The 12419-nt window shown below is 41.1% G+C and overlaps 1 protein-coding gene across 3 annotated transcripts in view; it reads left to right on the top strand.

The window, feature by feature from the left end:
• LOC116043968 (cadherin-18-like) overlaps nt 1–12419 on the top strand; it is a 108637-nt gene that overhangs the window by 74930 nt on the left and 21288 nt on the right. The window contains exons 7-9 of one of the 3 annotated variants that reach the window (XM_036005400.1): nt 533–786; nt 4679–4815; nt 4915–4971. In XM_036005400.1, the coding sequence (XP_035861293.1) occupies nt 533–786; nt 4679–4815; nt 4915–4970 (447 nt within the window). In that variant the 3' untranslated portion in view covers nt 4971. The remainder of the gene's footprint in view (nt 1–532; nt 787–4678; nt 4816–4914; nt 4972–12419) is intronic. The other 2 variants (XR_004898349.1, XM_031291016.2) reach the window with 2 other exon arrangements.

Genomic DNA, 12419 nt, shown 5'->3' with positions numbered 1-12419 from the left:
ACGGTATAGTGGAAATTTGGAAACAAGACTTCCAGAAATGCCATCCACCGTTCAGATTAAAAGCCTGAAATTATCCCTTTCAAAAATATAATAAATTATAAAAAAATAATGTGATGCAGTAGTTGTTATTCCAGCTAAATGGACACACAGACTCATAACTGCTGTCAGAAAAATAGTAATATAGCATCCTATGTGTTGTACTTAACAGACTAAAACATGGAGTGACATAACCATTGTGCAATTCATCCTTGTTTGTAAAACTTGTATCTCAAAATACAACCAATGATTCATTAAGCTTCATTTGAACATTCATCAGTTATTTTGGTGTTGGTTATTATTGTGTTGGTGGTCAAAACACAATCTGAAACTGGTGCCGAGCCCTTGTTCTGACAGCTCAAATGAATTCCGAAGCCCCAATAGTCCAAAAACATGTCACATTGGACCAAATTGGCATTTGTCCGACAGCCCGTTATTGTCATTGTCCTGAATGTGTCCTTTAGTAAGATAAATGTTTGTTCTGTCTCCTCCCCAGCCTCTAAACTATGAGAAGAGAAAGGTTCACACGCTCAACATTGAAGTCTCCAACACTCATCCAGACCCCCGCTTCGCCCACCTGGGGCCATTTAAGGATTCTACATCGCTGCGAGTCATTGTGGGTGATGTGGATGAGCCTCCTGTCTTCTCCATGGACTACTACATTATGGACATATATGAAAACTCACCTGCCGGCACCCAGGTTGGCACTGTAACCGCCGTGGACCCTGATAGTACCAACAGCGCTGTCAGGTAAATGAAACAGTCAATGAGGAGATGTGTGTGTGTGTGTGTGTGTGTGTGTGTGTGTGTGTGTGTGTGTGTGTGTGTGGGTTTTCCTGCATGCGTACTGTATGTCTGTAGCTTTTGGGCTTCAGTTGTCTCTACAACTAAAGAGACTTTGCAGTTGTGTCAGAGCTGTGTCACAGTTTTTGTCTCCGGCATGTACAGCAGGTCCACTGAAGAATTGTACTGCTTTGCAAAAACCACACTTTTTGTGAAAATACTACATTTCCCTCTCTTATCTGCTTATGTCTCCCTTGGCACATGTTCTGCAGCGGGGGCACAGCGCTGCTTTCTCTCAGTTTTAGCCCAGGTCCATCAGACCTCCATCCGGTCCATTAAGCCAAGTTCAGACCAAACATTTGCGGCAAGACAAAACTGTTTTAAAACGTTGCAGGGAAAAGTTGTGTGAACCGGCTCAGTTTTAACATGTAAGTGACGTCACCTGTTTCAACAGCCAATAGACAGCAAATACAGCTTGTAAAGTCAGCTACAAACTATAGAAATAAAATGACCCATAATCCATTTTATTTCTATGTTACAAACTGTCAACTGGACAAAAGGGCAGAGTTTTAGACGGAGGCTCAACAAACGCCCATGAGCATGGTATGTGGTCGAGTGCGCCAAGAGAGTGACTGAAGAGAGGGAGTGGCGTTAGAACTAAGCAGGAAATCACATAAATAAATCAAACGTTTTCGCCAATTGATCATTAGAAATGCAAGTGTAGCAAGCATCTCACTATCACTAGGGTTATCCAAATTCATATTTAGGAGCTACAAATGATATATCCAGCTACAAAAATGCCTGAAAGTCGGAAGTTAGGCAGAAGTACAAGGAGTTGTTGCTATGGAGATGATACACGTCTCGTCGCATTGGTCATTGGTCAACCGGCAGGCTGCAAGTTTCAACTCGTCTAGTCGCGAATCTTTGGTCTGAACTGGGCTATAGAGGAAGAAGAGCACTGCTCTGGCTCGTTGACAGCAGTGAGACTCTCAATGTCCAAGGGCTATGGTTAGCACCATTCTGGGATAGCAGGTTGTGGACTGACCAACCCAGTGTCCCTCTGAATTATATTCTTATTGCACTTTGTTGCAACCCAGCTCGAAATGGTAAAAGGAAGCAACATAAAACCAGGTGTGAGTCACCCTGAAGGAGGCCTGTGTTCTGCAACGCGTTGGTGCGTATTTTTTACTCTTGCTATGTATTAGCCACATCAAACTTTTTCTTCAGTAAGTCAGTAATTTCTTTGCTGTTTTCTCATTTTTTGCTCGCAGTTTTCTCTATAGAGCTCCACCTACAGCTTCAGAATAGATATTTGGCAACGCTGTCGTAAAAACTCGTTGGCGACTCTCCCCCCTCCCATCTTCTCCCTCTGGTCATGTGCATTTGTTTTCAAAGAAGCTGACCCCTCGCTCGGTCAGTCTGCCGTTTCCTCTTTCTCTGTTCCTCCAACAATGCTTTCCTAGCTTTCTGCTTCTTTTTTGCCGGCTCATCCATGACGATGTGTGAACAACTCACTCGCTACCTTGTTCTTATAGCTAGCCGGTTCCTGGATGGGGGTGTGTAGTGGCGTGTATATGTGCAGTGCAGTGAAGCAATTCGTTACATCGCAAGACTTGATATCACGCGATACTTCCTGACACTGAGGCCGGCGGCTGGCCGGCCCAAAGTTGCAAGGGTGGTTTTACCGCTCACAGGCGCTAGGGCAGTGTTTCTCAAATGGGGTTACTTTGGAGGACTGCAGGGGGTACGTGAGCATTTTTTTTGTACATTTTTGTCACTGTTTTTTTGAAGTTTGTCATTTTTTTTAAACGTTTGTTGCTTTTTGTCACTATTTTCAACCTGTTCTTGCCTTCCTTCCTTCCTTCCTTCCTTCCTTCCTTCCTTTTTTCTACTTCGAAGCTTTTGTTGCTTTTTTAAAAAAAAAAAAATCCGCCTTTTTCAAGGTTTTTGTCACTTTTTTCGAAGTTTGTCTTCCTTCTTTCTACTGTTTATTTTTACAAGTCTGTCGCTTTTTACAAAGTTTTTGTCGCTGTTTTCTAAGTTTTTGATACTATTTTCCACCTGTTCTTGCCTTACTTCCTTCCTACTCGACTTTTTCCAAGTTTTTACGGGGGTTTTTTAAGTTTTTGTTGCCTTTTTTCATTAGCATTTAAATGTTTTTCAGTTACATGGCTGTTTGGTAAATCTATCGCTGGTCAGGGGGTACTTGGCTTAAAAACACAATTCAAATGGGGTACATTATTGAAAAAAGTTTGAGAACCACTGTGCTAGGGGGAAGCGAGACGACCACCATTCAACCTGAAAAAAGTCATATAACCATTCCGAAGCTATAAATAAAAAAACTGCATAGTTCCCCTTTAACAAGAGTTTAAATAGTTGCATACAAAACATAAATAAGTGAGGCAGACTACAGAGAGAAAGGGCTGGAGGGTGCTGTCCCTACTGTAACTAAAAGATCATTCGTAAAACAAGAGCTACAATTTACTTTGTCTGAAGGAAACCAAAAATAGAACTAAAACCTCACAATTAAGCTTACAAAAAAGAACAGTAAGATCAGCAGCCTTGCACCTAGTGTGGTTAAACAAGTGAACTTCTGTGTGTGTAACGTGTATCAGTTTTTAAACCTGGCCCAGTCCCCAGGTAGCTTGCGAATACCTCAGTTTAATAAGCACAAAGTTGTCAATTCACTTTCACTAGTTCTGAATAACAGGTAACAAGTGGCACGCTGGCAAACTGATCATGGTGAATCACAGCTGCCATCAAAGATCCTCTATGCTAAAGATAGCGTATTTCAAGCCGCGCCAATGGTATGAAACGGTAAACACTTCCTCTCTCCTAAATGGGTGTGGCCTTGTTTGAAAGTGTAGTGAACGGTCGTGTAGATGGATGAAAGTTCTATTTGTTCAATTTATTAATACTTTCTTTTGCTAACATTAGATATTTACACAGCTAAAAGACATATTTAGTAGGGGTGGGGAGTTTCGCGAGTTTCGCGATATTTTCCATGGCAATACTGTATCGATACACAGGCACCAAGTATCGATCTATTATTATATATGTGTTGGTCCGTTTGTCTGCTTGACAATCCCATTTTGCAGCAATAAAATGGAAGTGAGATGAACAAAAACAAATGTATGTACTTTTTAGATAAAACAGATGTTGACAAAGTTTCCTTTTGGGGACATCATTTGCAATTGGGAAAAATGTGAAGTTGGAAAAAAAGGTAATAAATAGCAATATATCGCAGAATATTGCAGTATGCTTAAAATCACAATAATATTGTATCATGATGGTATCGTATCATAAGGCCTCTGGTGATTCCCACCCCTAATATTTAGCATTACCAAATTTGTTTTGTTAGGGCGTTAGCTTATCTGTGTTGCAAGATCTCGCTGGAGTCCGGTCCTGAGACAGAAACAGGTCTCAGACAAAGACATTCCCCCGATGTGTCCATCTGAAAAATGCCATTTTAGTGTCAGAATGTTCAGGAGATATGTGGCTTGTAAAAATGTGGTCCAAAATGTACTTTGACTATGGGGTGAAGAAATCGGTCATAACCTGTGTTCTTGTTCACTTCTCCCATTGGATTCAATACACTCAGGACCTGCCGCTAGTCTCCTAAAGAGGCGTGACAGTGGCGGAGCCAACGCAACACAGATACAGGGAACTACTCTGAGTTGGGGCGTCTCAGTTCTAAACTGTCTCTGGAACCATTCCAAGAGCTGGGAGCCACACATCCCCCTTGTCATACTGCATACAAAACACTAAAAGGGTTACACACGAGAGGGTGCCAGCGGCAGCCGTAACAACAATTCTGCAGCTCGTGATTTACAACCAATCCCAATGTTCTGTATCACAGGTACTTTATAGAAAACGGAGAGGAAAGACCATTGCATTTCACCGTCGGGGTGAACAGCGGCATCATCAGGACTACTCAGGTTCTGGACCGGGAGGAGACTGCGTGGCATAACATCACTGTGATGGCTGCAGAGGTTGGTAAGTTCAAAGTAACAGCAGAGCAGATACAAACTGTCGCCATCTGTTTTTTTTGCCTATCCATCCTTTAGCATGGCATCCATTTATTTGTCCCTCCAGCTACACATCCAAAAGATATCTATCCATTCATCCTTCGCCCCTGTATGTGCCCTTAAGGTAAAGTAAGCACTTGCACAGATGTTTTCAGATGAGGGTTGCACTTCCAATGATTCATTAAATCTAGCTCTTGTTGAAGGTTGACACACTTATTTTATGGTCTGTTGGACAAGAGTGTTTGCCAAATGAATGTAATGTGAAGCAGATGATGACCGAAGAAGCCAATTTCAGCCTTTAATCATTCTACTTTCAGTAATCTCTCTTTAAAGCCTGTCCAACATATTGAAGGGAAAACGTTGAGAGATGCAATGCTTTTGGCATAGACCAGCAAAGAATGCAGTCAATGACAAAACCAGGGACCCTCAACGCATTTGGCAGGGTATTCAGCAACTCACCAACTACAAGGGTAACAAGGGCCCAACCACCAGCAACAGCAGCAACTCGTTAGCTGAGGAGCTCAACCACTTTTTCGCCCGCTTTGAGTTGTCTGAAGTGGAGCCTGCGCCTGCACTCAGAGCGAACACCAACGACCTGGCACCCACTGTGAGCACAGAGGAAGTCAGGAGAGTACTGCGGGACTGTGCAGATCAGCTGGCGGAGGTATTAAGTGATATCTTTAATCTCTCTCTGTCAACATGCACTGTCCCAAGATCTTTCAAGACTGCCACCATCGTGCCTCTTCCCAAAAAATATCCATCACCAGCCTGAACGACTATAGACCTGTTGCTCTCACATCAACTATGATGAAATGTTTTGAGAGGCTGGTCCTGGCCCACATCCAGTCTTGACTCCCGCCCACACTAGACCAACATCAGTTTGCATACTGGGCCAACAGGTTGACAGAGGACGCCATCAACACAGCTCTGCATTCTGCTCTGACTCACCTGGAGAGCCCCGGCTCATATGTGAGGGTGCTGTTTGCAGACTTTAGTTCTGTATTCAACGCGATCATCCCTAGCACAATGGTGGACAAACTGCGTGACCTGGGTGTGAACACCAACACCTGCAAATGGATCAGGGACTTCTTAACAGACCGGCCATAGACTGTCAGGTTAGGTACCTATCACTCCCCAGTCCTGACGCTCAACACTGGAGCCCCTCAAGGTTGTGTGCTGAGTCCCATCCTGTACACACTGTACACCTATGACTGCACACCGACCCATAGCACAAACCGGATCATCAAGTTTGCAGACGATACGATTGTGGTGGGGCTGATACAGAACAATGACGAGTCTGCCTACAGGGATGAAGTTCAAAAACTGGCTGTATGGTGCAGTGACAATAACCTGGCACTTAACTCCACCAAAACAAAAGAACTGATTATTGACTTCAGGAGGAGGACAGAGGAACCTGCTCCTCTTTACATCAAAGGAGACATGGTGGAGAGAGTCAATGGCTTCAAGTTCCTGGATACATCTCCCAGGACCTGACATGGACTGTGAACATCACCTTTCTGGTCAAGAAGGCTCAGCAGCGGCTATATTTCCTGAGGACCCTGTGGTGAGCAAATCTTTTACCGATGCTCTGTGGAGAGCATCCTCTCTCATGGCATTCTGGTGTGGTTTGCTAGCTGCTTTGTGGCCGACAGGAAGGTGCTACAGAAAGTCATTAAAACTGCACAGGGCATCATAAACACACAACTACCCACCCTAGAAGACATTAACAGGGCTTGATCTTTGCGTTGGGCCTCCCACCCATCCAATCACATTTTCACACTGCTGCCCTCTGGGAAGCGATACAGGTCCATGAAGGCCCGCACATCTAGACTTATGAACAGTTTCTACCCATGTGCCATAAAGGAACTGAACCCTAACACATAATGGTGCAATAGCAGTCTTCTGCGAATACAAATGTGCAATATCTGACTTTTTTATTATTGTATTTATTATATTTATTGTTTTTATTCTGTGTCTTTTGCCTTATAAGGGTACTTGTCATTTTATTTGTGTATCACTGAGGGTGAGTTGCAGAAAAATTGAGTTGCACAGCTGCTGTCCAATAACAATAAAACATATTCTATTCTATTACTTGTACTTGTAAAGGATTTGAATATTGGTTCCACCACTGTGTGTGTATGTTTTAGGGCTGTTGGAACGAATTTCAAAAGTCGAATATAATTTGAATAGTAAAACAATCAATACTATTTATATTTAACAGGCTGCATTTGAGTATTAAATATTCAAATATTATTGGAATATTAAAAAAAAGAACAAATGAAATTTGAATGGTATTATAGAGGAAGACTGACAGCTCTTATATATAATATTTATTATGCATTATATTGGCAATGAAATATACCCAACTGTGCTGTTCTGCAGACATATACATATTTTTACATAGGCTCAGTATTTTTTGCAGTGTGAAGAAAAATGCACTTACACATTTGCAAGAAAAATAATCCATATATACGGTATGCAACATATTAATAACAAGTCTACATATGTACTCAGCCAGCGCAGATTAATTGCTTCACAGATTATATTTTCATTTGTTTTTGAAGCCTTGCTTGGCCTCAAAAAGAAATTACATTAAAAAAAAAAAGATTAAGGACATTTTAGAAGGCTACTTAATTCTGTAAATTTCTGTGGAATACACTTTAAGACACATTTAGGGATCTGACAGGACCTCTGCGTAGATGAGATTGTGCTGAATGCATCTGTGGAATACTCCCATCAGTGATTTATTCTTGATCCTCTGCTCTTATTTCTCTCCAGTCGATGCTTATCTTGCCAATTATCCTTTCTCCTGGCCTTTACTGCGCAATAGTGTGAGTAATGGACTGAGTGGGGGCATTCATAAATGTCAGGCGGCTCAGTCACCCTGATGCTGTGTCTTTGGGGATTAATCTAAGATCCAAACCTCCTTTGCGGGAGGGACACCTACCATATCATTTAAGAATCAAAGATGTTACTCAAGCGTGTGTCTCCTCATGTGAACCAGTGTGAAATTAATCTCAGTACTAAAGTTTGTCTTAATGAGAGAAGAGGTTAGTCAGTGGGAAATTAAAAAGCCATCATACCTTATTTTCAGTCGATCTTCTCGACATGTTGATGTTAGGAGATAGAGAAGCAAAACAAAAATCTGTTCTAGTGAGGTGCTGGCTCACCAGCAGACAGAGCAAGGCTAGCAAAGACGCATAATATAAGGTTTAAGGTTCTTATACAGTTCTTATAGAACATACCAGTTATACCAGAAATAGTCGCTGGCAATGAAATTCTTACCCCGATTTTCCACTGGGCGCGTCTGTGCTGCGTTCTGGTTTTGTTGCCTCAAAAGACAAACATTAAAAAACATCTGTATGGTCACCCAACAAACATCTGACACACACACATACACACACACACAATCCAAACATAATATTTATGATTGTCATGATTGCAGTCCCACAAGGATACACATATAATGTTTTATATATATATATATATATATATATATATATATATATATATATATATATATATATATATATACACACACACACACACACACACACACACACACACACACACACACAGGGCTGTCAGCATTAACACGTGAATTGCGATGAGATTAAAGACATAACACGTTATAATTGTGTTAAAGATTCTTTATTTTACACCATCACTGGTGCTGTTACCTTAATCTTTGCTACAAAGAATCACTACGCTCTTGAATCTTTGGCTGCTACTATTTTGACCCTTTGAGACACCTTTACTTGTTGTCAAGCTGCCACAGACACTTCCTACCTCCTGCTGCAGCTATGGAGATGAACAACACAGTTCTAAATGGCACGTTTTAAAACTCCCAGACGGCTCCGTTGACAAGTCAAAAGCAATATGCACCTTGTGTGAAATGGAATTAAAATACCACCGAAGCACTTCAGGTTTAAGCTACCATCTACGAGCTAAGCATGCAGCTAGCCCAGCTAATCAGGTTGATGCTAGCGGACTCAGGCAAAGCACTATTTTGGAGAGTGCAAGTCGCCACAGACCTGTGGATGAAACCAAATCGAAAAAATTAACTGAAGTGCTTGCGAAATGGGTGACAACTAACTGCAGACCATCTTGACATCTTGTGCATGCACTTTTGCTGTATAATTTATGTTTACATTTAAAAAAAGAAAGCTTAAGGCAAGCTATATTTCTGAAGACATTGATTGTGTTACCTCAGTCTTGTTGCATATCTTTTGATTTGAAATAATCAAATAAATCTAAAAGTCAAGTTCATAAAGTAACTTTATTTGCATTAATTTGATTCCCAATCAATATACACTGGTAATAAGTGGTTTACATTGATAATACAGCCTTAAAAACAGTTGTTGAATTTTAATCATGTGATAAAACAACTATTAAAGTGCTCATATTATGCTTTTTCCCTCCACTTGTTATATATCTTTTTTGTGCACGTTATAGGTTTGCAAAGGGAAAAAGCCCAAAGTCCACCCCAACTTACCATCTCCAACAGAAAACACTGTTCACAAACTGCTCCAAACAGCTCTATTGTAGTCCAGCCTTTACTTCAGAGACAAATGTGCATCACTTTGTAACACACGTTATAATGCTCGCCTAGCTGCTAGCGTGGCACGCCCTCATACTCTGCTTCTGACTGGCTAGTAGTCCTTACCGAGGTACTGCGCATGTGCGACTCCCAACAAAGATGGAACAGAAGTGAGATGTCTCACTCTGTAGCTAAAACAGAGAGCTCAACACACAGGGTGAAAAGAGGAGCTGCAGCAATGTGCAGTACAACAAAAATATGGTGTTTTTTGAAAATTAAACCATGTAAACCTAGTCTGACATAACCTCTAAATACAATTTATTATTTTATTTTTTTACACAAAAATATGAGCACTTTAAAATTCAGCGATTAATCACGATTAAGAAAAAATTTATTGTTTGACAGCCCTAATATATATATATATGTGTGAGTGTGTGTGTGTGTGTGTGTGTGTGTGTGTGTGTGTGTGTGTGTGTGTGTGTGTGTGTGTCCTGCCAATGTACCCAAAGTTAATATAAGAGCTAGCCGGAGCTTTAAATAGTGGGAGCGATATATTCCACCCTCACTTGTTGGCTCCGACGCCCATGATGTGTCTATTTCTCAGTCTACACCTGCAGATCTCCTTCTCTGCTCTCTCATTAAATAAAGTTAGCAGAGTTATATATCTGCTTTGCAGTGGCTTATAGCAGGAGGTCCGGAGCAAAGGCCATCGTCATTCTGTCTGCAGGTGAGACTGGATGAAAAGAAGTTCAGCTCTCTGGTGAAGTAAAGCAGACAGAAGAAAGATTTTTTCAGATATGGTATCTGACCTTCACCCCTGCCTATTACTCTTAGCTCTGATCAGAAAATGCCTCTCCTGCAGCAGCTCCCCAGATACACTCTATAAACCTCTTCTAATAGGATGAGCTGAGAGAAGCCCAGCAAAGCAACAAAGCAAAGCACAGAGAGAGATTTCGACGAGGAGAGATGACAGGCAGGGAATAGATGAGAGAGATGAATAGGACAGAGTATGAAACATGTCTGCAGTTTGGATTTCAAACAAGTTTACTATCCAATTACTTTACACTCTAAGAAATAAATCGGTAAAATAGCTCATTACCCGGACTTTGTCCCGTAATTAAAAACAGAAATGTGTGTAGCTACAGTTTAAATACAGAACATTTATTTAAAATTCTCTGAGACAAAGCTGTTCTGTTAGTACATTTATGAAATTAAGTCCGTTCTTCAATTAGTAGAGCTTTTTTCAACACTTTTTTTATGCTTTGGACTCTCTCTAATCTGGTTAATAATTTACGATAATGGCGCTGTGAGTAGCTCACTACGTTAGTTGTCAGAGCACAGATAAAGGTCCCATAATGCAATTTGAAATGTTCTACGGACAATTTCTGTTAAAATATACAGTCATACAACTGTAAAAACACGGATATTTCTTAGAGTGTAAGTTTAAACCTCCTGTTGTCTAAAGGGTCAAAAGTGGCCTGTTCATGAGCAGCCTGTTCTTCTGAACCATTTGTCCAAAAGCTACGAAAGGTTAAGCACTGTAATTTGTATGCATTCCACGTTTTTTTTTTTTTTTTTGCTGTTTGCACCACATTGACGGCTGATGTATAGGAATATGGCTGGCCGTGTAGGGAGGAGGTCGGCAAGCCTGGGTGGGTGTTAAAACACAGGACTTTCAAGCCAGGGAGCAGAATTCACTTTCCGGGGGAAACCAAAGAGTTCCACCCAAGAAATGCGTGTTCCTTGAGAGTGTTTTAATCCAAACCACGATATTTTCCCTAATATTAACTAGTCGTTTTGGTGCCTAATCTTAACTTTCTTCGCGGCAAATTGCTCATATTTTGTGGACTAAATTTAACCGTAATATCTGCCGAAACGAGCAGCAGCTCGTGGTGCTCTGTACCCAGCTCAATTTTCGGCTAAACGCATCTACTAACTGCCGCTGATACGACCAAACTGTGGTCCGTAGCGTCGCGAAGCTCGGTATCGGCTTGAACAACTAGCAACTGCTGCTCGGCGTCATGGAGCTTGTAGCCAGCCGGTGTCACATGACTACCCGTCGTCACGTGACCAGCCGGCAGCCTCCTATTTTCTTGACTTTTTTTTACAGAGCTTTGGCAGAGTGCTAACGTTAGCTAACACATATTAGCTAACGTCACTGAAAAAAGACGGACATGAAATCATTGAAAAAACACATCAGAACGCAAAACATAAAAGTGTGTTACATTCATTCTGGAAATTTTTCAGAGGAATACAACTTTTTTTGAACTGCCAATGTTTCCTTTTTCAAATTTGAAATTTATTGTTAGGAGGATAACCCTTTGAGATGAAGCATTTCATTTTCGAGGGGGTCCTCGAGACATAAGACAGAGAATACAGCACATCGCTAAAGCTCTCTCATCCCGTCTCGCCTACTCTATCCGCCCCACCGACTCCTTATTGAAAACAAATCCGTGTATAAAACATATTGCAGTATTAAGAGGCATGACAACATTTAGCTCATACATACACATATACATACATATATATATATATATATATATATATATATATATATATATATATATACATACATACATAATATACATACACACACATCTACACCCATACTCACATGTATACACATAAATAAAAGGAAAGGACAAAAAGTATCCCAAATATTTGGGTATATAAAATAAAAGTCCAGTCATACATGAGCAGCAACAGTTTGCATGCAAGTTAGTAAAAAGCGATGTTTTGAAGGAGTGCAAAGAAGTGACAGAGACCCAGGCAGGCTATTCCAGTCTGAAGGGACTTTACATTTAAAAGTTCGTCTACCACTCTCTTTGTAGATGTTTAGCACAGTGAAGAAGGGATATTCAGTGTGTCTCAATCTATAGCTGGGTCTGTATGGAATTAAATATTCCTTCAGGTATGAAGGATAATCAGAGTAAACACATTTAAAAATTAAAGCTGCAGGCAGCGTTGGACGGGCCCTCGCTTCTCTGCGCATAGGGGGCGGGTCAAACCATCACCAATTAAAAGGGAACTCT

Source organism: Sander lucioperca, chromosome 9, assembly GCF_008315115.2.
Source record: "Sander lucioperca isolate FBNREF2018 chromosome 9, SLUC_FBN_1.2, whole genome shotgun sequence".
NCBI lineage: Eukaryota > Metazoa > Chordata > Actinopteri > Perciformes > Percidae > Sander > Sander lucioperca.
The sequence above is the reverse complement of the archived record's forward strand: the minus strand, read 5'-3'. Positions and strand labels throughout refer to the sequence as shown.